At 37.7% G+C, this 27,090-nt stretch overlaps 1 protein-coding gene and 1 non-coding gene across 2 annotated transcripts; both read right to left on the bottom strand.

Annotated features, from left to right (window-relative positions):
- Window positions 1-4,020: 4,020 nt before the first annotated feature.
- LOC122099953 lies at window positions 4,021-4,089 on the bottom strand. The gene has a single exon (XR_006146053.1). It is a non-coding gene; the product is annotated as a small nucleolar RNA SNORD34 (small nucleolar RNA).
- Window positions 4,090-4,127: 38 nt separating this feature from the next.
- Window positions 4,128-4,490, bottom strand: LOC122097823 (60S ribosomal protein L13a-like). Its single transcript, XM_042668410.1, has one exon. The coding sequence runs from the start codon at window positions 4,467-4,469 to the stop codon at window positions 4,134-4,136; it is 336 nt and encodes a 111-aa protein (XP_042524344.1). The 5' UTR covers window positions 4,470-4,490; the 3' UTR covers window positions 4,128-4,133.
- Window positions 4,491-27,090: the final 22,600 nt, after the last annotated feature.

Raw genomic sequence — 27,090 nt, 5'->3', positions numbered from 1 at the left:
CTCTTGAAGATATTTGAGATGAAAGAGAAAGCCAGGATGAAAAGCTTGCCTGTGGGTTTTGTCTTGTTGGGAAATATTCTGTTTGGTTGACCTGTGGATGTTATTCAACCAGAGCCTTCCATGGCCTGCCCAAGTTCAAAAAGTCTTTGCAAAGTAACCCTGCAAAAGAGGAACTTGTTTCTAGCTATTACCTTTACATCTCATTTTTCTTCTCCTGTTTCTCCAATCCTGACCTCCCTTGTCATGACTAGCCTGTGTCATCACTTTTTTAAATGCTGATAATTTTAGTAATGAATCAGGAAATTTATTTTAAATAGACTTATTCTAAAATCTCTCTCCATCTCATACCTGAAATGCCTTCCAACCATTAAAATGGGAAAGAAGTTCCTGCAGGCCAGTACCTAATGATAACTCATACAATTATCTCATCTCCCTGTCCATTCTCAATCCACCTCAAGTGCAATTTGGATTAATTCCAATTTCTACAGGTGGTGAGCAACTCTCATTAACATCAGTAATTAAGAATGAATCTAGTAAGGAAGTACAGAGCTTTAAAAGATCCACTATTGTGTTGGAAATGTCTTTCTCTGTGTGTGTATATAGGTGTATCTACAAATCTGCATTTCTTTTGTTTTTATTTCTGAGCTTTTTTGTTTGTTTTGAGGTCAGACTCTGGGTAGTTCATAATGGCCTCAAACTTGCTGAGTAATCTAAGCTAGTCTTGGTTTACTTATAAACAACCTTATAATTTTACTCATCTCAATATTTTTATCATTGTTTCTAAAAGCTACTGACAAATATCGTGAATGAATATTCAGGTCTATCTAGAGATCACAGAGCAAGTATTGAAATAGAGAAACAAGGCCGAAAACCCCTAGCTTTTAAATTGTTGAAAGTACACCTTTCCATGCACACCACCTTTTATTGTGAAGTATCAGTTATGTAAATAAATTTGTGATTATTTGATCAACTTTTCAAAACTATGACTTCAACAGCTTCTTGGAATTGGCCAGCTGCCATGTAAGTAATTAAAGTCTCATCAAAGTGGCTCTCAAGGCCTTTATAAATCTCAAACAGTCTATGGTCAAAGGACCATGTGCAGAGTTTCTGTGTGCTTTTATTAGGTATTTACAAAGGACCTGCTCCCCTTTCCTGGGCTTAAAGTACATACTTCAAATAGAGTCCATTTCAATTGCTACCTGACTGTTTACCTTTAATATCTCCACAAGGATTAAAGCAAACATTCCTGATTAAATGTTAACTTATTTTAGTCATTTACTACAGGCATATCAGACATCCCTATTATGGGTTGTATGTGAACAGTACTTAATGTGGAAATTACTTTAAAAAGAAAAAATAATACTTGACAAGGAGATGGAATAAATCATTTCAATATTTCTGAGGTCTCACCTTTTGGAAAGCTTGTTACTAAATCACGGAATGTGAAATTATATGTTCAAAACTCTAAGTTGCCAAAAATACAGTGTTGCAGTTTAGAATACTAAAAACTTTCACTTACTTTATACAATAGTGCATAATTTATAAAATGTAAATTAAAGTGCTATTGAAAGTGGCATTGTAAAATGATGCTATCCTGTATCCTTAATAGATTTTCTACCATTCTTCTATATCAATGGACACTTCAAGAATAATGTCAGACTCTTCCTAACTTTAGAATATTCTGATTTGTTTCTTTTGTATTTCTTTAAAAGCCATGGTTTATAGTAGGTGGGTTTTATTCAGCTTAGCTGTTGTTTCCTTAAATCAGGCAGTGTGAAGAGAGTAGGTTAAAAAGTCTTTTTCCAAATGCCAATTATATTTGCCAATTCTTTTGACTGTATTTCTTACCACAGACTTCCATCTTTCCTCCTAATACTCCCCATTCCAGACCTCTCTCATCTATTGCTGAGGTTACCATGATTGTATCCTAACTGGATTCTTTGAACTTAGTCTTTTGTCTGTCCATCCACTATTCACATTTTAGACAGAACTTAAAAGCAAATTTGTGCATCTTGGTTTTCTCAAAAGTAGCTCTTTTGTAGATTCTCTTTCTCTACTTTTTGAGCAGAGCATGTGACCAGCAGAGAGCTGTCAGTGGAAATGTTGCTCCAACTGTAGACCACTAGATTTGATCAAAAAAGGTAATGGACAGTATCCTGGCTTTGAGTTCTAGCCCCAGTTACACACACAAACACACACACACACACACACACACACACACACACACACATACACACACACATTATATTGTAGTATAGGGGAAAATTTCACATGGTATTGTCTTGTCCATTCAGTAGGTTAATTTCTAGATTGATTAAAATCTTTCTCTAAACCTCAATGCAGAAGTTATCTGTAAAACAAGAAGTGGGGAGGGAGGAAGGAGGAAGGAAGGAAATATAAGGTATATTAAATAGGTAGGTTTCATTAGGTAGCCGATGAAGAGAATACCATGCGCTATTCAGGCAGGAGAAGAAGTTTATTTACTGAACTGCTGCCCCGGCCTTGCTTGGTGGAGAGGCATGGATGAAAAAGGGGTGACCCACTCCTGAGCTTGCACTTATCTAGGCCAGGAACAGGAAGAGGTGTGGCCAGGTGGGGGAAAGGTGTGGCCACACTGGATCAGTTGTGCCCTCAGGGTCTGGGACCCCCCTAAGGTCAGATGGGAGGCATGTGACCAGAGGTTGCCCAGGATGTGACCTAGCAGGAGGGGAAGGTGACTGCTTCCAGGTCTGACAGTTACCTAGCTAACAGACACTGGACAGAAACTTAGCCAATAGGTAGGGAGGTGTCCCTGTGCAGACCTTACAGGAAGCAAGGAGGGAAGGAAGAAAGGAAGGAAAGAAGGGAAGGAGGGAGGGTGAGGGAAAGAGGGAAATGGAAGGGAAGGTGAAAGAGAGAGAGAGAGAGAAAAAGAGAGAGAGACCTAAGAAGAACGAGAGAGACATGTAAAACATATTTCGTAGGGAACTTTCATCTCTACTGACATTCAGATGAAACAGCCACCTTCTTCTCTGCCACCAGAAGTAAAAACCCTTGAATATTTAGCTGAGTTCTCTATGCAGAAATATATGTGATGTCTGCGTAAGTATGTAAGTGCATATTGAATTTCCTTGAACAGTACTACTGAATAATGAGAGTAAAATTTCTAAATTTTTAAAAAATAGTCTCTTGTCTTATGATCTGTAAAAATTAAAGACTCTGTAATTAGTGGTGATGTTTTGTTATCTGTTGCCAGCTTTCTAAATCAACAACATACTCTATTCAAGGTAGACCTTCGGTGATTAAATGAAGGGCATGACGGTATTATTCTATTTTTGGTCCAGTAAACTTTACACCCTCCCACATAGCCTTTGGATTTCTTACAGAATTGTCACAACACAATTCAGATAACAGACAGTTCATTGGGTGGTCTTAGTAAATTTCTTTATCAATAATATATTTTACCAAGATAATAGGTTTATTTTAGCAAAAACATAGTGCTGCCATTGATTTTTGTCATGAAATAAACAAAATTAATCACCTTTTTTCACTCAGAAAAATATATTAAATCAAGTTTCCTCCTTCCTATAAGTCTAAAACATTAATACAGGATTTTACACTAATTTCTATTTAATTGTATCTCACTAATTGCAACCATTTTTAGCCAAAAAAAATTTTTTTCTCAAAAATCTTTTGGAACTTTTAAGAAAGTTAAGAAGGTTTTCTCCTCCTGTTTTTGGTTACCTATGAAATCTCTCTCTCTCTCTCTCTTTTTCTGGATGCTGTTCTACAATATAAATCAGAGGCTCCCTTAGTATGGAAAGAACATGGACAATCCTGGGTTCCTTGGCTTGAAGCTGACATAAAAGAAGCTATATTGCATGATTCATTCTTTAAAATAGCAACAACAAAGCAATAGTGCCAGGCAACTCATTATTTTCTTATTCAAAGCCTGGTATATCATCTTTCTATCTTATCCATTTTTTACCTAAAGTTTGCAAACAGGTAGCTTTATTTATTTATTTTTTTTATTGGGTATGGGGTGTCTCAGTGGATTTTATTTTTCACGAGGATCAAACAATGTAGGTAATTTGCCAACATCATAGACACGAGTGCGTGGGCAGGCAGCCAGGGTCTGAGCCACTCACCTTATTCTAGGGTGGTGGGATCCCATCGAACACTTTGAGGCGTTCCAGGGCAGCCTGGCCTTGCTTGGTCTTGTGGGGCAGCATGCCTCGCACAGTCTGCCAAAAGATGCGGCTAGGGGCCCGGAAGTGGTAAGGGCCGCGGGAAGGGTTGGTGTTCATCCGCTTGCGGAGGAAGGCCAGGTACTTCAACTTATTTCTGTAGAAATTCCCAGAAATATTGATGCCCTCACATCGTACAACCACCACCTTGCGGCCAAGCAGCACTTGTTTGGCCATGATGGCTGCCAAGCGGCCCAAGAGATGGCCTCGGCCATCTAGCACCAGGACCTGCCCCTCCGCCATCTTCGGCAGCCGCCTGGAAAAGCCAGGTAGCTTTATTTTTAACATTATTTATGCTTAGCAAACAGGTTCTCCAGAGTGCATGGTTGTTATAGAAAGAAACTCAGGAATCGGAGGTGACAATAAAGAGGTAATAGAATGTAATTGGATATAATTAAATGATATTATTAGTATATCAAATTCATAAGGCACTTATAAACACAAATCAATTCTTTAAAATGCCTATTTAGAGATTCCATGGGTGCTTTATTCAGATTTATACCTTTGAGAGTCATTCCTCTTTTATAAAAAGTGGGATATTTGTATATTTATTACTAGTCCTAAATCTTTTCTTTCTTTGGTCTTTTTGCTTTTAAAAGTTGAGAAGAGTCTCTCCTTGGTTTATTCATTTATTTTTTCAAAAGTTCTTTTTTTTCCCTCTGTCCTGGATGAAGCAAGTAATAAGGCTTAGCATTTATTTGTTTAGATTTGTAATGCAGTAAGCACATCACTTTTCCTCATTTGATTCTCTAAAAGCTTGTGAGATAGAAGCTGAGGACCAGAGTTAAACAGTCTTTAAATAAACCCCTGGCATAGGCCAAAGTTGGTCTAAACCTAGGCTTTGCTCAGTCTTCATGGCAGATCCTTTCTGGAAATTTTCCATGCAGTTGGTACATTCTTATTTACATACTTTTTCCTTCAGCTTTAGAAAATAATATCCAGTAAATTATAATCAGTCTGATTATCACCTGACCCAAAACTCACTGAATTTTATTTTTCAAATTGTACATTCCAATACTATACTCCGACTTGTGTATCCATGTACTGCATTCTAATTCTTAATATATACTTTTCTTCTGCCAAATATTATTCCCTCACTGCCCCTATTCAAGGCATTCTACTATGTCTGTGCTTGTTGTACAGGTCCCAAACCTTGGACCATTCAAAGCCATAGTAAGCAGTGATTCTCAAAACTGAACTTCTGATCTGACTCTCCAACTTAAAAGCATTTCCTAGCTCTGTACTCACCTTACCATTGTAGTTTGTGATTTTAACCACTTAGCAAGAAATATAGAATAGATCCTTATGGGAGATAGACTTTTCTTACCTTTTACTCTCTCTCTCTGTCTACCACATATTTGGAATAGGAGAAGCTGCAGGCAAGGTTAAAGGCCTTTGCCCTCTCGTGAACCATATAAACATAAAAAATAAGGGTTCCCGGACTTTTTCAACAGCTCAATCATTTGTCAAGAGCTTGGTATCTATGGTAAATATGGTGGTGTTATCAAGAAGCCCCTTTAAGGAAGTGTTGGTCACTCTGCCTCAGTACAATCCTCTACCAGGGCCTGCAACTGGGAGAAACCTACAAGGGCACACCCTTCCTAGGGAAGATTGCCTTACATTCAAGTTGATGTTCAGAGTGTGGCCTTCCTATGACTTTGGTTGTAAATCCTTTGCTCTAGAGTTGAATGCATTTGATTTGTCTTCGTTGGGCCTGCCTTAGGATTTGGTTTCTTCCTCTAACCAATTTTTCTCTCTCCAATATTCTTTCACACTTCCTTGCACACTGCTTGTGAAATGCACAATCTTAAGAGTTGTTCTGAGAGCTTCATCACTTTCCTCTCACAAAAGGCTACTGCAGTCCCTCAAATCCTGTCTATATCTTCTAGCACTAAACTAGTCAAAAAAAAGGGAAGAAATTACCTGTCAAGAACAAAGCAATGGAGCAATTTATGTTGTTTTATTGTAGAGGAAGTAATTTCTTAATATGCTATGGAAAGTTACGTGTTCATTTCACTAAATCACATGATTAGCACTAATGTGAGGGAGGTTTTTATTTTTCCCTCTATCTTCAAATGCTGACTCCTTCAGTAGGGAGAAAAGGTCAGGTACCTGGGAAGACTGTATCTGGAAGACATATTTAAAAATTTATACATCTCTCCTAAAAAGAATTGTAAGAAACTATATTTCCTTGAACATTAATTTCACATCAAAAACTGTTTCATTATAAATGAAAAGGTTGTTTAAGAATATGTTTTCCAGCATCTGTAAATATTTTAAGAGAAAAGTTTTATATTACTCCTTGCATAAATCTAGGGGGATATGAATACAAGAATTTTTTTGATTTGTTTAAACAAAAATCCTCTTAAAAATGGAAGTTTTCAAACATTTAAAACATGTACCAAAATGGAATCATAAAGTATATTTCCACCTACTTATAATGCAACTTCAAGTCATTACCATTCTGACTGTTTATATATTTTTTGATTATTTTTCTTCTTTATTGGAATATGTCAAAGCAAATCACCAAATGATATTTTTTCTTACCATAGCAAAACTCAGATGAAATAACAGTTGATTCACAAATGATTTAAAAATAAGTATTAACTGGGGACTAATAGCTTATCCTGTAATCCTAGCTACTCATGAAGATGAGATCTCAGGATCCAGGTTTAAAGCCTGTCCCTGCAGGAAAATTCACAAGACCCTTATCTGCAATTAACCACCAAAGAAGCCAGAAGTGGAGCCGTGGTTCAATTGAGCTAAACAGTTGAGGGATAGGACTCAGGCTCAGAGTTCAAGTCCCAGGATGTCCACCCCTGCCTCCCCCACAGACACACCAATGTTTAACAGAGACCAAACGACAAGATCCATTCATTATGCCACAGCCAGCAGAATGAATAACAATCCCTTAACAGTGTGTCATACTAATGTGTGTTATTTTTTGTTCTGTTTCCACATTTTTCTCATTTCTATTGGACAATTTAAATTAGAAGCCAGAGAGGGTCCATGCATTACATTTGGCTGATTTCTTTTGAGTGTCTTCATGTATATTATTGCTATTGCTATGTTTTCTTTTTTAGTCTGTAACATTTCCATTTATGGAGCTGTAGCTATTGTCTTACAGAAGTTCACATATTCTAGATATAATTGTGTTCTTATAATCCTGTGTTTTTGGTGGTGTTTAACATATTTCTCTTTTTGAGAGAAGTGTCTTATGAACTTTTTGCCTTGAACTCAGTCTTTAGAGAGTAAAGTAGGATGCATTTGATTCTGTGGGTAAGACACTACACCACACCTACAATTCTTTTTTTTCCATGTGGAGTCATGGGCACCTTTTTAACTTGGATTTTGTTTTCTATTGCTTGAAAACCTTGAAAAATTTTAGTATCATCTTTCTTTCCAGTATGGAAGGCCTTTTCTTATAAAAATAGGCCATATCACCAAAATATTTTCTGTTTATGTTGTCCTGTTAAAACATAAATGATATTTAGAGACAGTGATCTGAATACACCATAGATTTTGATAATTAACAATACTCTTTAAAAAAAATGCTCACAACAGGTGACATTGTCCAAAATGAAATATACTCATTCCTGACTTATGAAATGGTAACCCCTTTCTACATCACTTTTATAGTAACAATAAAAATATTTAATTTAAAAAGTTAACTAAAGAAGAGTAATGGTTAAAAAGTAATCTCAATAATCCTATCAAAACTTTCATATTGTTTCATTTTTCCCTGAATTTTTATTCACATTCTGCTATCTTTAAACCATTTTCTTCTAGGGGAATGTGTTTGTTTGAAATTTGGTTAGTAATTTTATTATAATTGTAAAAATCCTTCATGACCATTCCAGGGAACCATGCAGAGGCAGGCAGGCACAAGAGAAAGATTAGTATAAGTTTTATTAGAGGGACCCTGTCTTCGGAGGAGAGGGGGCACATGGCATCTCCCCCTATCCAGGTGGCAGGCAGGTGTGTGTGTGTGTGTGTGTGTGTGTGTGTATGTGTGTGTGTAAGGAGGGAATGAGGGTGGAAGTGAGGAAAGTGCTTGCAGGGTAGTTGTAGGTGGAGAGAGGGAGTGGCCAGTTGTATGTTAGGAACTGTAGGGCAGGGAGGCGCTCAGGTCTAAGTGGAGAGAGGACTAAAGGTGGGGCTAATACTAATAATAATAATTCTCTGCAACACTATTTGGAGAAAATTTAATTTTTTTTATTCCTTGTAATCCTGTGTCTCTAAGCCTTAAATTTCCCATCATCCTGAAGAAATGTTATAAAACTTAATAAAAATGTTTTTCTAATGATCTAATTGTTTAAGAAACACAAGACACTTCTCATTTCATACATTTTGATGTATTTGAATTCAGCATATCTCCAAATTTGTCAAAATACAGTGTTTCTAATGTCATGTTTTTGAATCATTGAGAAAGGCCATATAGTAAGACTCTGGATAGGCAAAAGGTAGAAGTCAAAATTCAGGTACATTAAAATTACAGTATGCAATTACCTTCAAGCTATGTATATAAGGTATGAATGAAACGCATATTCTTATATAGACTTCACTCTTCACTCCTAAGTTATCTAATTATGCAGCCAGTAATAGTTCAAAATAAAATAATTCTTCAAATCCAGGATATTTTTGGTCCAAGAATTCTAAATAATGGATACTTAACATGCATTACACTGCCAAGTTACAGCCAGTTTATTGCAAATGCTGGCTGATTTTTTTTTTGTAGACAATTTTTTTAAAAATATTGAGTATGAGTGGGATTGCTAAATCAAAAGGTGTCTAAGGGTGAACTAATTCAGCAGTAATACTTACTAGACACTATGTTTGTTGAAAATGAACTATGCAACTTTGGATGTAAGGGGAGTCAGGAGGAAAATAACTGGAAGAGAGAGAAGAAGTGACACTGTTCAAACTGAAACGTACTCAATACCTGACCTATGTAACTGTAACCCCTCTGTACATCAACTTTTGCAATTTAAAAAAAGCTATATATGTTATAACTTTCTTCACATCTCCTAAATATAAAAATCTATTCTCTTTTCCATTTCCTGAATCTGCAGAGTGGTTTGTGGGTTTTTCCATACAGAAAGTTTAAAATTCATAATGTATGTGCTGTGTATGTTATCTGTAGGGTCCTAAACTACATCAGATACAGGATGTTTGTACAGGAAAATCCTGAGTGGAGTGGAAGGCAAAGTCCCTCTCTTCCTATCTCCCTCTCTGCCCTCTTTGGGACCTGTCTCTGCTTTTCCCAGAAGAACCTGTCTTCAACAGTCCACTTCCTCAGTGACAGCTTTCAGGCCTCCTGGCTGCATCTGTCCTTGGCTGTCATCCTCTGTCTACTGCCTTCGGGATGCTTCAGCAATTCCAGCCTAAGGCTTTACATTCCTGTGCTGGAAGAGGGTGAGGAGGCTTTCCTCCCCTCTTCTTTGTTGTTTTGTTTGTGTTTTTGTTGTTGTCCAATTTACACATTCCAGAGCTGTCAGGCAGGACCACCAGTCCCCCACAACAGCTGTCAGACACTCCCTCCCCTCCCCCCCAAAAAAGGAGACAGTCAGAGCAAACAAGAAACAAACAATGTAGGAGAGAAAATTTCAAAGTGTATTCAGAGAAACGTGTTACTTCAAAGGCAGGAGTGAGGTCCCCCTGGAGCTCATTACTGTAGTCAGTGAGATAAGGCAGGGAGGGAGCTGTTCAGTTGGCTCCCAGGAGATGGAGAAAGTAAAAAAGGGAGAGGGAAAAGCTCACAGAAAATACAATTTAGCCCTGTGTGTGTGTGTGTGTGTGTGTGTGTGTGTGTGTGTGTGTGTGTGTGTGTGTGTTCAACTCTGGACTCTATATATCCATCATAGGTGAAGAAGAAATAAGATTTGCCCCCCTTCTGAGGATCCAGATATCCCACGGACACCCCAAAAACCACGAGGGATGCTTCCCATGCATTGTGGAATCAGTGCAGCTATAGGGGAAAGAGGGAAAGGTCAATGGACATGCTGCTAAATAACAGCAGCTTTGAGGGTAGAGAGGAGAGGTAAGCTCCCGTGCCCTTCACCAATGCCACTTTTCCAATAGGAGAGGTAGATGGGTAGCTATGTAACCTAGTGATGCAGCTGGCATCAGCTACCTTCACCACCAACAACCTCATTTTGTTTTACAGCTACGCACATGTCAGGTAGAAGTGGCCAAGAGGGGAAATCTAATAGATCTAATAGATTCCTTTCCCAATAGCTTGTGCAAACATCTACTACAGCTACTAAAGCTCTTTATTATACATTTTTTTCTCTACAAGCTTGTATTTCTCATTAGATTGTGACATTTAAGGTCAAAAAAAATGATTTTTTAAAAATATTTTTGCTTTTTTAAATAAGTTTTTTTATTGTAAAAATACGGTACAGAGGGGTTACAGTTACATGAGCAAGGTAATGAGTACATTTCCTATCAAGCATTGTTGCCTCCAGTGTTTTTCCCCTACCATCTATTCCCTCCCATCTCCACAACTATGCTTCTCTCCTCCCCCATCTAAATTTTAAAGTTCCTTTTTCAACATAGTGTATCCCTATTTAAACATTTTGTTTTTTCCTTTCCCCTCCCCAAATTAGACCAGCATCAAATACAGTGAAAACAGGAGTTATACCGTGTTTTTTGTTTTTGTTTTTGCTTTTTTGCCTTTTTGTTTGCTTTTGTATCTCTGTACTTCTCAAAGAATTCAAGAAATAAAAGATACCAAGTAACACTGCTTTTGAATTTAGAGTATTTTATTGCCTACTTCTTTCTTTTTGCATTTATTTTCCAACATGTAGCACTAAAACACACTTCTTTTGGAATGTAGTGGTGTTTTATAAATGTGGACTAATTTAATACCCCTAAAATCAGAACAGAGAATATTTGTATCACCTCCCCACACTCTTGTTAACTTTGTAGTTAAACCCTCCTCATCTTTTACCACTGACAATCACTGACATCTATCTCTATATTTTGCCTTTTCCACCGGAAATAATACAGTGTGTGACCTTTGGGTCTGGCTTCTTCAATTAGTACAATGCATTTGAGATCTCCACACCTTGTTGCATCTATCAGAACTATGGTGAATGTATCAGAATTATGTTCATTTTTAATACTGAGTTATATCCCTGCATATTGAAATAGTACAACTTACTGATTGCTCAACAGAGGATGTTTAATGGGATTCACAGTTTAAGATGATTATGAATGAGATTGCTATAAACATCAGAGTAAAGTTATTTGTATAAATCTGCTTGCATGTTATTTAGATATATATCTTACAGTGGGATACCTACATTTCTGTTGGGTGAATTAATAAATGAATAGAATTCTATGTATTCTTTTTCTTTCCTCACTAGGAGATATTTTTCAGTTTCCTCAATATGTCAGTAAATGCTGGTATTTCTAATGCCCAATTCACCAAAAAACAAAAAAACAAAAAACAAAAAAATAACCCTAGTTCTGGAGATCATTAACCTACTCTTTCCAATGGAAACTTCAAGTGTAAAAAGGATTGGATAAGAGGTTAAACTTCAGGGACATAGAACTATGATTTTTCCCTTTGCTTTTCTGAGCTGAGCACATCTGATATTCCTATGGTAAGGGCAAGGTGTCTAGCAATTTCCAAAACAACTCATCTGGCAGAAGAGAATTCCATTCCCAAGGTTACCTAAGGTGGACTAATTTTCCCATGCTGACCATACTGGGAATGTAGGCCTTCTCTGCATTGACAAGACATGAACAGACTATGAATCTCCTGTATTGCTGAATGAAGAAAGATAATTTGGGTACATTACACCACAATATATGTGTCATACTATCGGTTCTACATCAGGCACAGATGCACTTGGGGCTACTGTAAGCTATGTCGACTAACAAAATGATTAATTTTTGTTCCTTTGAAACTGTACTTTTGCCTTCATGTAGTTCATAAAGTTACATTTTAGTGCTGTGTGAGTTCATCAACATACTCGGTCTTGAGTACAGTTTGTAACATACTGATTTCAAGTGCAATATGTATCACACAGTAAAACTTATATCAGCTCTTATTTCTGAGTAATCTAAGTCCTTTTTATGTCTTTTTGAGACAGATGAAACTTTAAAATGTAGCATCAGGAATGCAGTCAGTGATAATTGTCTTCATTTGTGTCCCTCACAATTGTGATCATCATGAAATCAAATGATGTATGAGACAGAGCCTTGATGTTAATGCTTACACAGAGAAGACAATTTAGAAAATTAATTACTATTACCTGCAAATAGCTCAGTGGATTTAAAAACATTTATAGGTAACAGGCTTCTGTGAAAACCTGATGGAAAGTATGGATCTGTTTACAAAATAAGTAATCTACCCACCTAGGAACAAAATTTTATTTACAGTTTCAGAAAAGTAACAGAATAAATGACATCCATATTCAAATTCCTTAATGATACATGCCTAGGTTAAGAATTCTTTGAAATAAAATATGATACACAGACACAGACTCAACTTCTCAGAAGAGCTTGTGTTGGCCAAGATGTACTGTACTGATAAATAGACATGTTGAATTGTACAACTTTGTACAACTTCTTAAATATAATCATCATAATAAAACAGAGTAGATGGCTAATCCTTTCTCATAAAAAGGAGGAAAATTTGATACGAGCATGTTTTTCCCACATTTGTATTAGCATCAATTAGTTGTACAAAGGAGGTTTCTTTTGACCTGCCCGTATATGCATACAATGTCCCTTGATCTGATTCACCCCATCTTGTCAGTTTCCATCATCTCTCCTTCCCTGTTCACAAAGCAGTCTCAACAAGCTGTACTCTTCCATGTTCACATGCATACACAAAGCATTTCCAGTATTCTGACTTACACCCAGATGTGACCTGTTCTGCATTCCTATCATTCATTTCTTTAGGTTTATGTTCATTCTTCATAGTAGTTTTGCCAGTAGTTTTCCTACGCAAGCATAATCAGATTAATCCTTCCCTTGCTTACTCTCACTTTCCTTACACCCCCTCCCTTACTCCCATTATTTATCAGCTTTCAGTGAGTTCTGTTATGACTTTTTCACACAGAGATGCAAGATGTATTTCATTATTGTTTGCCTTCTAATTTATGAAAGACTCAGAGGAACTACAGACTTAGCAGACAATCATCACCAGTACCAATCCACGAAGTCTATAGAAGAGGCTCAATGAATACTTGAGAAAGGAAGAGAGAAAGAAAGAGAGGAAGGAAGGAGGGAAGGAAGGGCGGAAGAGAGGGAGCTGGCTCATGAGTAGCAGGATTAAAAAAAAGATGGAGGTGATTACAATAGTAAGCCCTAAAATGGTCAGCACATGCATTATATTTCTTTATATTAATGTCAAAAGCACATACAAAAAAGAGGTAAACGCTCTTGAATAATGCAAGCTAGTATTAAATGGAATTCTAGGTCAATGTCATCATAGGGACAAATGGTATGCCCACTGGAGCACTTATTACCGAATCTTGGTGCCCTGTGCCTTCCACTTGGAATCCAGTTGTCAATCTGATTTGCTGTGGTCCGAAACACACTTTTGTGTGGATCTTGCTTCCACAGATTGTCTCTCTTTGTCTTTTCAATAGCTTTATCTATCATCTCACTACCTTCTTTTTCTACGCTGCCATTTTCTTTGTATTCACCCCAACTCAGAGCCCAGAAATGCAAATAAAATGGTGCAAGAAATTGGTTCCACTTCAATAGTTCTTCACATCTTCCTGCCTCACCTTCAACCATATTGAGACCAACCATATTGACGTCTGGGAGCATTTTTTATACCTCTGTTGTTATTATTATTATTGTTTGGAGACAGGATCTCAAACTCATGAATTGCTGGGGATTCATGCTACAAGAATGAACAACCATGGTTTAGAACTACCATTTTGATCCTACTTTTTTTAACTGTGTCATCTTGAGTGAAGGTCTTAACTTTTTCTTATCCCATAAGATTAATAGAATTTTTGGAGCTGCACATCAATTGGGTTGTTGTTTCAAACCTTAAAAGCCCTGTTTATAAGAACATACTGTTTACACATTTTTCTACCTTGTAAAAGAAGTAGAAAAAAATGATAAAGAGAAGTGAAATATCAAAAAGAAGAAATGAAGAAGAAGAAATAGGAGCAGACTGGGCACCTGGTAGCTCATGTCTATAAGCCTAGTTACTTAGGAAGCTAAGATTTGAGGATTTCTGTTTACAGCAAGCCCCAGCAGGAAAGTCTTTGAGATTCTGATCTTCAATTCACCACCAAAAAGACAGAAGTGGAAGGTGTGACTCAAACGGTAAAAGCCTAGCCTTGAATAAAAAAGCTAAGGAGCAGTGTACAGGCCCTGAGTTCAAGGCACAGAAAAATGCACAGAAACACACACACACACACACACACAAACACATATGCAAACTAGTTTGCAGATATACAATGAGCCTGTGTGGGAGGCAGAATCTAGCAACTTCACTAAAGGAACTTCACTAAAGGAAAGGCATAATACCCTGCACTGATATTTCTAGCATATCATGATGGCATTCACACTGCTCTTTCTAGTTTGTTACTGTCACCCTAATGTCTCTAGGAAACATTCAAATGTATACATATGTTTTATATCATGTATTCATGATAGCCCTTGATTTCTGTTCTCTCTCTCTTTCCTCTGTATTTATAGTACTTAAGTCCTTGGCTTTTTTTTTTGGGGGGGGGGTAGTAAGAGAAATACTTAAACATTTTTTTGCACATATGTAATCTGTGTTCTTATTTACTGCATATGGGTGCATGGCATTTATTTTGAATACCTCTCTGTTCTAATCTTTGTGATCTAAATTTAGACATTTGTTTGATGTAAAGAAATCTCCCTGGGGCCTAATGTCTTTAAAGTATATATATTTATGCTCCGGAGTCCACTTAATTCCAACAAAGCAGGTATTCATAAAGTGCTTTGCTGTTTACATAGTATTTTTATTTAAATTTTCCACATCAAAACTTCATGTGAATTGAAGTTCAGAAAGGATTATTGGTTTGACTTTGGTGAAACTATCAAACTAAAACTCAAGTTTTGAAAGCCTTTCCTAATACCTCTAAGTAACAAAAATAAGTTAATTATGTAAAAAATACATATCAATATATTATTATGTTTGAAATCATACATGTATTCATGAAAACAATTTCTATTTGTCTTTGAAATGTCTTCAGCACTTTCAGCATCATTGTGAGTTTCAATGATAGCTTTAGTTTTATAACTAAAAACTAGGTATTCACTGAACTAACTATTTTTGTATCTCAGAAAAAAAATCTTTTAAATCCCCTAGGGTTATATTATTTAAATATATAATTTTGGAGCTTGTATCCCTGCTTAGACAAGTCACATATGTTGTCATTTTTATTTGGTTCTTTTAAAATCATATACAATGAATGTATTTATAAAAATATATTTGCTACCTATCTTGCTTCTAGATGGCAGACTAAGTCACACCTTAGATATATAGTATAATGTTCATTATCTATACTTTTCAGTACTGTTTAAGGCAGCTCTGTGTGTGTATGTGTGTGAGAGTATGTATGTAACATGGATTTGTGTGTGTGTAGTATACACTACCTTTTTGAAAACATGAAATGTCACAAACGCAAAATGAATCACACTATTTTTTACAGATACAAATTAATCTGTTCAAAGAGAATTATGCTAAACCAAGACTGTCCAACTATTTTCTATAATTTCAAACTAAAATGCTAAGAAACCCTTTTGGTATGTTCTGTTAAATGATTGGCCTTACAGAGAAGGTGCTGAGAAATTCAAATGCTTACTAACTAGGGAACATTCACTCGGTAAATAAAGGAGTTTTCTGCTAATGCAAGAGACAGGGCCCAGACACAGTCTTTTCTCCCTTCTCTAAAAAGCAGAAAACTGAGGACCATCAAGGCTGGGAGAAGGCTTCTTGGTGAAACTCTAGATTCTGTGCCAGGAGAATATGAAACTCTGGAAGAAGAAAAGGAGCAAAAGACTCCAGGGAAGTTCTTACTCATCAACTGGGGGAGAATCTGATCCCTCAGTGGTAGACAAAACCTGTCCTTGAATGCTTTGCTAAGCACAGTGTCAGTGGTAAGAAGAATCCTTCCTCCTCTGAGAGCAAGGATAGAAATGGTAGGCTTATCTTCAAGAAATTCCCGCTCTCCCCATAAAGAAAGCAGGTTAAATTTGAAGGTCCCTAGAGTTTTTTTTCTCTTTCTCCAATTTAGTGACTAAGCTGCCTGTCCTGCTATGGGGCTCTTCCCTATCTGGGATTCTGCCTTTGTTCGATTTGCCTGTGGTATTTAGCCTTTCCTCTGCCTTATCCTTACCCATGTCACTTTACCCGTGCTACTGCCTTCATAAATGTTGCTGACTCCCCTTACCCCAAAGGGTGACATCTTTTGGCAATCAGTAATGTCTCCTTATTCCACCCAGGCTACCCATGCAAATACGACTGGGTTTCTGCCTTGCTGATCATCCTGCAATCTCTTCCCCTTTGACTTTTTCTTATGCCTCATTTGCTACATTGCCATAGCGCATCCTATGGCTGTGTTTATCACATCACTACTGTCCCACCTTAGCGTACCTTTCCTATCCTCATCCATATCAGTGATACTTTTGCTCTGTTCCCTAAACTCATGTGCTTTGTCTCATTATGAATGTATCTCCCCAACCGATACCTCCTAAAGCCTATGCTGTGGTTTCTTCCAATTCAAATGTAACGTCCTTGTATCTCAGTTCTAAGTCTCTTTCCTTCTGCCTGATTTTGGGGGATTCAATTTCTAATTGTTCCTTGAACTTTGTACATTGATCATGGGCCAATGACAGTCATTTTATATCCATCCCTCCACAGCCCTCTTTGCTCAGCTGGATCTTAGAGCTATGTGAAAAGATTAGAGATAGAAATGTCAGACCTTGGGTAACTATTGTATATCAGGCTTTTAAGAGGGCTGAGAAATGTGTTCAGCACTTATGAACTACCTGCTCATATAAGCCTCAAAATAATCCAAAGTAGGTATGATCATCTCTGATTTAATGACCTAGAATTAGGCAACTAAGCACCTGGCTGAAATTCACTTTGCTAATAACATGACTTCAGCATTATTCTTCTGCATATTGAGTGCATGAAGGAAATCTTTCCTTTCTTTTCTTGTAAAACCTAAACAAATCATCTCTTATTCTTCAGAGGGTGTATATACATCCAAACAGTCAATAGACAGAAGTTCTCTTGGTAAATTAGGATCTGCCTCTCATCTACTTGTTTTAGAATTGCTGTTATTTATTTCCAGATTATAAAGCCATTCTTATTTGAATTCTGCATCCAAAAGCCTCTCACACTCACACTTTTTTTGTATAAATGCAATTACAATCCAAAATTGAAACAAGTATCTAAAAAGAGGTATCACAAAGCCATCAAATTAAAAACAGATGTGGGTTAGGTAGAGAAAAGTCAATTGCAAAGTTACTCCATCTTAAATTCTCTGATTTTTCAAACTGCATAATGATCTCTTTGGTTATTCTGGCTAAACCTATGAAACAGCAGCAGAAAAATGCTCCCAGACTAACCCAACTAAAAACCTTTGAGTGTATCTGGAAGATAAAGCCGCAGCTACTTTCTTCTCTTCCAATCAGAGATGCCTGGCCTCTTCCCTGGCCAATGAGAGGGGATACTTTCAAAGCTCACTCCAAGCTGCTGGACTGAGAATTGAAATGAATGCAGTTTATCACGGAGCCTTTCAACTGTGTTAGGGCTCCCCCTAGCTGCATGGAATCTGATTTCCTTTGCCTAAGCACTTGTTCAACTGAGCGCTTGAAACTCAAAGACACTGTCGTAGCAAAGCAATCCTTTTTATTCTTCTCTCTGCCTCCTTCCTATCCTCTTCTGAATCTACCAGTGTTAACTGTGATCCAGTGAAGACATTAAATGACCCTGATTGGAGGAGGACATCTCAAGGAAGATTAAAGTCAAATGCTATTTGGGGGATTGTTTCTAGAGGTGCTTTCTGAATATCTACAAAGCTAACATCAATTCCCCCCTGCCAATATCTTTATTAGTATTTTTTCCTTTCAAAGAGACCAGGCTGGAATGCACTGGCTTATTAAACCAGCCGTGGTCTTACAGGAAACCTTTGCTGGTGTTATAGGTAGTGTCAATTTCTGTTTGTAACCCGATCTGGCAGAGGGGTGCAGGGAGTCTGACAGGAAGAGCCACATCATCCACAGCAAAAGCAGCTACCTGGCAGCCTCAGAAAAAGATGTCCCAAAGGCCTTCCCACACATCCAGAGTGTCTGCCAAGCAAGAGAAGCCTTAAGAATGGGGAAATTAGAGATGTTTTAGCTTTTCTCTTCCTTCCCAAAGCTTACTGTTACTGTTCCACGTGAGACAACAGAAGTCATTCTCGTGTGGTTTCCACCACCCTAAAAGCTCTGGCTTCCAGGCACTGACATTTCAGTGTTTCTTTCTTGTATTCTGTCGTTTGCACTGGGGGAATTATGAAGTGTCAAACAGATGTAGTATAAGATATTGCTTAAAGTGATCCGTTTTGTTATCCATGAAACACTGCTGAATAGGTAGAATAGAGCTACTGGTGGCTTTTCTGAACGGAGTTAAGTGAATTCTTTTGAGTCTACAAACATTGATTCAGCATCTTACGGGTGCAAAGCACTATTTGGGAAACTAGATTCTCCAAACTTATTCAGTAATAGGCTCTGTCTTCAAGAATCTTGCCATGTAGTAGAAAAGACAGGCAGCTCCCCTGAGGAGATTCTCAAACAGGGAAAAATGAGAGCAAAGTATTGTGGGAGTCTGGGTGGGGCATACACCTGTGATTCACATTGGGTGAGAAGAAGATGCCAGGCAGGCTCATCAACTGAAGAACAACTGAAGGGAAATTGAGAGGATGGAGAGGATGTTGATGTGCTGGAAATGAGGATCCGAGACCATTAGGAGAAGACACTGTGAAGGAGACAGGTTAGGGAAACGATGGATTCCTCAGTGCTTCCCACGGCTGGAGTGGGGAAAGCACGGATGGAGGTTCCTGAAAGCCTGCAGGATTGGTGGACCTGGTTATGAATGACTTTCCAGTCACTTACAAAGCATTGCGGGGCCATGTAAGCTTTTCTGAAATTCCCAGACTGATGTTAAAGAAAGTAACAGTGGTGTGGTAATTAGGCAAGAGAAGTGTGAACTGGGTAAAGCTAAGAGGGAGAAGAGGAGAAATCCTTCCTGAGAAAGAGGAAGAGGATCTGAATTGGGGCTGTGCGAGTGAGAGCCCTGAGTGAGGGGGCAAGTGCTTCAGCCTGGTGTCCTGGGACAGTCTGGTTTACACTGTGGCTGCCCCATGGGTGGGTTCTACCCTCACCGTGCTGCAAATACTTGCTAGCTGATGCTTGCCTGCCTTTTGGTTTTATGCTGACTTTCTTGAACACACATATGCACACACACACACACACACACACACACACACAAATTCAGCTTTCTATTAGTTTCTAGTTCTTCTATATTCATAATCCTTTCTCTCTTCTTAACATATCTGTTATTTTATGCTCTATTATAGTTACCCATAGGACATTGTTTTATCTTCTAGGTTCATAAGTGTTAAACACTCCTGAAAGAAATGACAAAATTTTAAAACTGTCTATGGAATAAAGGTCCCCACCTTGACAATCAGTATAGAAACACACACACACACACACACACACACACACACACACACACACACACACACACACACACAGATGTTCTGAGACATGCATTTAATCCTCAGCCACATTTGCCTCCCACTACACTCAACTTACTTCTGGGACACATGATTTAAGGATATATAAAACCTTTTTTGTCCTTCTGTGTTCTAAAGAACTTTTGTGTTAGAGTATTAAGCAACATGTAGGTAATTAATACACTTCAGCTGTCATCATGCAGCAATTTTGCTACAGTGTCTGCAGGAGAATGTAGATGGACTAAATACATTATAGCTCCAGGAAAATTGAGAGGCCATGTCAAAATAAAACTTCTCTGCATGCAGTTTACCTTTTACATTTTTTCCTCAAATTATTAGACAAATTTCAAATTTGGCTGCTGATCTGAATTTAGGAAAGATTAGGGTCATATATATACACCAAGTTCCAATGAGAGGATAAGAATGTCATTTCTAAAATAACTATGATTTAGTATAAACATTACTATAGTTTTCTAAAATTACAGGGGAAAAAAGGGCTTCTTCCTAGATCCACAGTGCATTAAGTGAAGGCAAGTTTTAGAGTTCAAAGACAGTATTTGGGTGTTGGTATTTCCTTACAACTTTTCTTCTCATAAACAGAAAAGTTACCTCAACCTCCAGAGAAATGAAAAGAATTACTGCAGGTGGTAATTGTCTCCCCTGCTTTCATTTGGAAGACTGCAAGTAGAGAGGACAAATCTCTTAGTACTTAGTGTATGTGAGGACTTCTTCCTACATTGTGGTTATATGGTCCCTGATAGCTTTCAAACGACCTCAGACTGAGTGCATTGATAGGTTCTTGGGGGTTGGGTGAAAGAATTCTTATGAGGCCAACAAAAGCAGTGGTAGGGGTGGCTGGGTAAAAGAAATAAAAATGGTGCTTATTATTATTGAGCTTTTTGTTTTCCTTCTTATATAACGCTTTGCTCCCTGGATTCCCCAATGTATCAGGCTAAATAAGTTCTACTTCTTTTCCCATCTTGCAAAGAATGGTTCTGGTAATTACTTGTGATCTTCTTGTGAGCACCATTCCCAGAGAGGAACCTGATTCCTGACAAGAGTTCATTTTCTTTTGTGTTCTGAACAGAGTTCATAAGATCAAGTCCAATCCTACCATTACTTCTTCAGGTGCAGGGCCTGCATGAGTACAAGATCACAGTCAGTCTCAATCAGTACATCAGGACCTGGGTTGAAGTGATCTGCAGGTGCCAGGGAGAACTAAGTAGGCTCACTCCCCACTCTAATAGCTACTTTATTATATATTTTTAAGTTCTACAGATTAATGCCAACAAATTAGCATAATGACAATAACCAGACATCTTTGCAGTTGTTTTCTTTCAGAAAGTTGCTGTGACTAAGGTTAGAGAATATAATGGATTAAGAAAAAGACAGGAAAAAAGACAGGGAAAATTACCATATTTACTATTGTTCCCACAGAAATGACATAGTTTATGGAGCCAAGGAATATAATACAATTCAGTTCTCGGTCCCTGCTGGAAAGAGTAGGGGTGGAGGTTGGGGTAAGTGGGAGCCAGAAATGGGAATGATGGTGCATAGTAGTTATGCAGATGATGCAGCTTCTAAAGAGAGGATTCCCACAATACTTTCAGCTCTCAGGGTTGTATGAACGGAGGTCAGGTTAGCTACCTATAAAGATTTCTGTGTGATCCGAATAGTATTTCAGTGAAATTAAGCTTGGGACACTTCCTAGATAATAGATACATGAATTTTTGAGAAAAGACCTTGATCACAGGGCCTGATCTGTGCCATGTGCACAAGCAAAATCTCTAGTGAAGAACACCAGGGGAAAACATGTGGATTGCTTTTACTCTATTACACACATACCAATTGCTATAATATTGCAGAAAATATTCATAAATCCTTTTTCCTTCTGCTGCTTCATGCTTCATTGCTTTTTCCCCATTTGTGGTTTATATATGGAGTGAAGAGAAAAATGCAAAAGGCATATGGCAAGGAGTGAGAATGTTTCCTAGTAACATGATTGCAGGGTGGCTAGAGGCAGAATTTCCTCATCAGGCAACTGAATTAATTCTGGGCTCAGTCTTTCTTGTTATCTGTGTGGTGTTTCTTACTTTATCTATTTTTGTGACAAGAGTCTTTTTGTGTTGCCCAGGCTAACTCAAATTCTTGATCCTCCTGCCCCAGGTTCCTAAAAGGAATGTGGCATCAGCTCCAGTCAGAGCTGTCTTTTATTAGTTTATGACCTCAGTCAATTGCTTAAATTTCTGTTAGCTAGATGTAGAATACAAATATTTTAAAGAATGACAGGAAAATTAAGTATGTTGTCAGTAAGGGCACCAGTGGCAAAGAAAACTAACTAAATAGGTTAAGTAATTTGATGTTAATTGGTTGAAGTGCTGATTATGAAATTTAAAAGGACAATCAGAAATAAATATTGATGCAAATCAATAAAGGAACAATTCCATTAAGCTAATTTCAAAAACATGGTAAGGTAAAACGGAAGATTACAACAACAACAACAAAAAGTGAAATAAAGGAAGGGAAAGTTTCCTGAGACTACTTTATGCCCATAACTGGTCAAGAAAAGGCATTTTTCTTAATGGCCTCATCCTTTAATTTTGTAAAAACATGATAGGAAGTAGATTCAAAGTGAAAAATCATATAACGTGGTCCATGCAAATGTCTACCTCTGTATAGATCGCCATTTGTTTTTACAAGAATAGGTTATTAGGAAAGAATACGGGTTCTAGAATCAAGTTTTTGGCTTGTCTATTCCATCCTTTGTCTATGGAGATAATTCTTCATTTGTAGTTTATAGGAGAAGTAAAGGAAATTGCAGAACACAGATGGTACAGCAGCAGAACACTCCCTACCCACAATACTACACAAAGTTGTCTTGTGAATCAAATGAGTAAATTGAAAATTATCTGTAAATTGTATGACATTGTTTAAGACTATTTTTATTATACTTATAGTCTTAAATAGTAATGAACTATTCTAATAATATTTGTATATTCTTGAAGTATCAGCTATGCAAATAGTTCCTAATCTTCCAGTGAAGAAAGGATAGTTCCCATGCTACTATATGAATATAGTTTGCTATAAACTATACTAGTAACTTTATATGTATATATACACACATTTAATATATGTACATATGTACTATACATATACATCTATACATACTTGTTTTGATTGCATTAGTTTTACAAGGTCTTTTTGGACAATTTACATGCTGTTTACCCGTTTATCCTCAGTTGCAGTAATTTATTTATTTTTTCTGTTTTTAGTAAAGCTTTTGTTCATTATCATGAAGTTAAAAAGAAAAAAAAAGATGGAGCTGAAAGAAAATCAGAACAAATCTGATTTCAGAATACCTGGAGCTTTGATTAAGCTATCCTAGGGATGCTAGATCCATTTAGTACTTACATGATATTATTTATTTATGGTTTTGATTTATGTGGCACTTCTAGCGGAAGCTCTCCCATGAAAACCACCCTTCCGGGGATAATATTCATGAATCAGCACTGAATTGTTTGCTTCCTACATGAGAAGTCTTGGCTTCTTATAGTTACATCCTTCTAAGGACACCTAAAACCCAAAGCTTCATGGGCAATGGATTGAAGATCTCATCACACTTTTGAGATATGTCAGATTAGCCTCAGTGCCTGGAATTTCCCAACCTGAATGTATGCTTTGTATTCCCAAGGTTCCTTGAAAGACACTTTGTGGGTTAATTTTTTTTGTTTTTGTTTTTTTCCCCCTGCAACTGTTAAGCAGCTGCAAAATTCTTATTGAAAACTAAGAGAGAATTGCAATGTTAGAAGGGGGCCAAAAAACAAAACAATCACAACAATAAGGGAGGCAGTAGGGATGTAATTAGGGTGTGTGCTAGTGAGTTTCTTAAGCCTCATGTTCCATATATACTCAAAAGGCAATCATGACCCTTGATTATTTTTAGACAATCTTATTTTCTTCTCTGTTGTAGATGTTACCCAAGTGTCCTTGAAGCAGTGTGACTCTTAGCCTGAGTAAGATGAATCCTTCTGTGAGTCTTGTGCTTTAGAACATTCCTTCACCATCTGTGCTCATCCTCAAGAGGCAGAGATATTCCCAAGGGAGACTGTACCACTTTTTCCAAACAATTACAAGAGTCCAGTATTTCTTATACAAGGAGTTGTAGGTTTGCTCTCAAGATCTCCGTGGAGCTTTTCTAGAGTCAGATCTTTCAAGGGCTAACCATGGCACCAGATGGGTATAACTAGGTGGCAGTTGTTTAGTCTGAGAAAGTCTACAAAGATCTGTGTTTCCTAGAAATACCAACTAAGCAAGTGGTAGTTCAGGAATCAAAGGTTGGAACCAGCTTTCGTTGTGACACAATATTCCTGTCCAGAACTCATAAGTATTAGAAGGGCTTTACAAGTCATTGTAAGTATATGTTGTCAAGATGGATCGGTAGAATAAACTTCACTACCAATTTCTCATGATTTAATGTCTAAATGTTTAGCTTTATGTCACATGGACCTTTGGACTTGGGCTTCAGGTATTAGAAACAAAGGCCTGAGTGCCATGTGGTCACATGTCTCCCAACACATTTGTCATTGTCTTTTAGAAATAATCTAGACACTGAGCCACCAAAATATCAAATATGAAAGCTTTAATGACATTCAGAATGCCGCCCTTGCCCTGGGAGTAGAGAAACTCCATAAAACTCTACAAGAACATCTATCCTTGTGTTCTTCAGTGTTCTCACAGTACCCCTTTTCCAAATTCATCATAAGAACCTTTGGATGCCTATGAAATGTTTGAGAAGCAATAAAGGGCACATTCAAGCACAATTCTGTATTGTTAGTCTCATTTCTCAGCATCACTTTCTTCTCCATTAAAACTTTCTTCAACAATTTCCCAAGAGAAATTTAATCAAGTCAGTTTTATGCCCAAAGTAAAACTTTTTTATATGAGCACCATCTTCTTTTCTACCTTAAGCCTACTTTTCTCATAGTAGAGCAAACAGATATAGCTGAGATTTTCCAAGAGGTCACAAGAATAGAAGAATATAAGTACTAGACTTGCATCAAGAATAGGCATATATTAAATATTATCATATGCTAGCATCTGATAGTATTACTATGTGTTAGAGCTTTAGTCTGAGACAAATACCAGAGAGAAGTTATTTAAAGGAGTAAGGATTTATTTTGGCTCACAGTTTTAGAGGTTTCAGTTGGAGGTCCACTTGACCCATTATTTTGAGGCCACGTATGGTAGAACACCAAAGATGTATAAGCCTGTGGCCGAGCAAAATTGTTCATGTCATAGTAGCCTAGAAGTCAGGAAGGGACCAGAGCTAAGATATATCCTTCAAAGATATTCTCCCAGAGATCCACAATATTTCTTCCAGCGTGCCTCCACCTCCTGACTTTCCATCATCTCCCAATTGTTTATTCAAATTTTGAATCCACAGGTGGATCATTCACTTATTGGATCTTGATAATCCCTAAAAATGCTCTCATATACACATGCATGCTCTCTCAATCCAATTGAGTTGGCAGTCAAGATTCTTAATTTTAACTGGCCTATGTTACAGATGAAGAAATTGAAATTAGTGTAATTAGCTAACATATTCAGGATGGTAAGACTTAGAGTGAATTTCAAAAAGGATTGTGTCTCTGGGGCATAGTCACTTAACTACCCATAATGTCTCCTCCAGTGTACAGTTTACTCTTCTAAGCCCACCAAAATTCATCTTTAGTGGCCCAGAAGAATTAGAAATCATATAAATGTTAAAGTAGCCTGTAGCCTTCAAGGTTCATTATAATATTGTCATAGCCTCATTCTATTTTCTTCCTTTCTCTCTCTTCCTTTCTCTCTCCTTCCTTCCTCTCTCCTTCCTTCCTCTTTCCTTCCTTCCTCTCTCCTTCCTTCCTTCCTTCCTTCCTTTCTTCCTTCCTTCCTTCCTTCCTTCCTTGCTTCCTTCCTTGCTTCCTTCCTTGCTTCCTTCCTTGCTTCCTTCCTTCCTTGCTTCCTTCCTTCCTTCTTTCTTTCTTCCTTCCTTCCTTCCTTCCTTGCTTCCTTCCTTGCTTCCTTCCTTCCTTTCTTCCTTCCTTCCTTCCTTCCTTCCTTCCTTCCTTCCTTCTTTCCTTCCTTCCTTTCTCTCTCTCTCTCCCTTCTTTCTCTCTCCCTTCTTTCTTCCTTTCTCTCTTCTTTTTATCTTTCTCTCTTTCTTTCTTTGCCAGTCCTGGGGCTTGAATTCAGAGCCTGGGCACTCTTCCCGAGCTTCTTTTTGCTCAAGGCTAGCACTCTACCACTTGAGTCACAGTATCACTTCTGACATTTTCTGTTTATGCGATACTGAGGAATCAAACTCACGGCTTTGTGCATGCTAGGCAAACACTCTACCACTAAACCACATTCCTAGCCTTCTAGTTTCTTTTTTTGGGGGAGGGGGGTCTGGTCGTGGGGCCTGAACTCTGGGCCTGGGCGCTGTCCCTCAGCTCTTCAGCTCAAGGCTAGTGCTCTACCACTTGAGCTACAGCGCCACTTCCAGCTTTTTTCTTTTCTTTTTTTAATTGTGAAAAAACTGTACAGAGGGGTTACAATTACATGGGCAATATAATGAGTACATTTCTTATCAAGCATTGTAGCCTACTCCTTTGTTTCCCCTTCCCATCCCTTCCAAGCCTCCCCCGCCACACCCAATCCTCCCCCCACCACCCCACCAAAGTTGTAAAGTTCGTTTTCGACATGACAACTTGTACTTCTCATTGTTTCAATTGGTCCACCTGTATCCTTATTTAAACGACTTGTTTTTCCCCTTCCCCTCCACAAATTATACGGACATCAAATACAGTGAAAGCAGGGGTTATACTGTGGGGGAGGGACATACAAAGCAACCAAGAAATAATCTTATAATTGCTTTAGAAACAAATGCATGAAAGAAAAAAAATTAAATACATATCTTAACATCACCTTATCTGACCTTCTCTGCTTGACTCATACATATACTAACTATTGCAAATAAGGGAAACCATGGGACCTATGTTTCTAAGGGCTTGGCTTACTTCACTCAATATAATTTTTTCCAAGTCTTCCCATTTTCTAACAAATGGGGCAATGTCATTCTTTCTGATGTAGGCATAGAATTCCAT

The sequence above is a fragment of the Dipodomys spectabilis genome, unplaced genomic scaffold, assembly GCF_019054845.1.
Source record: "Dipodomys spectabilis isolate Male_0828 unplaced genomic scaffold, ASM1905484v1 ptg000017l, whole genome shotgun sequence".
Classification (NCBI taxonomy): Eukaryota; Metazoa; Chordata; class Mammalia; order Rodentia; family Heteromyidae; genus Dipodomys; species Dipodomys spectabilis.
This window is presented reverse-complemented; position numbering and strand designations above follow the sequence as displayed.

Bases quoted from the DNA above. Each gene is read 5' to 3' on its own strand.
- LOC122097823 (XM_042668410.1), bottom strand. From the start codon at position 4,469: ATGGCGGAGGGGCAGGTCCTGGTGCTAGATGGCCGAGGCCATCTCTTG.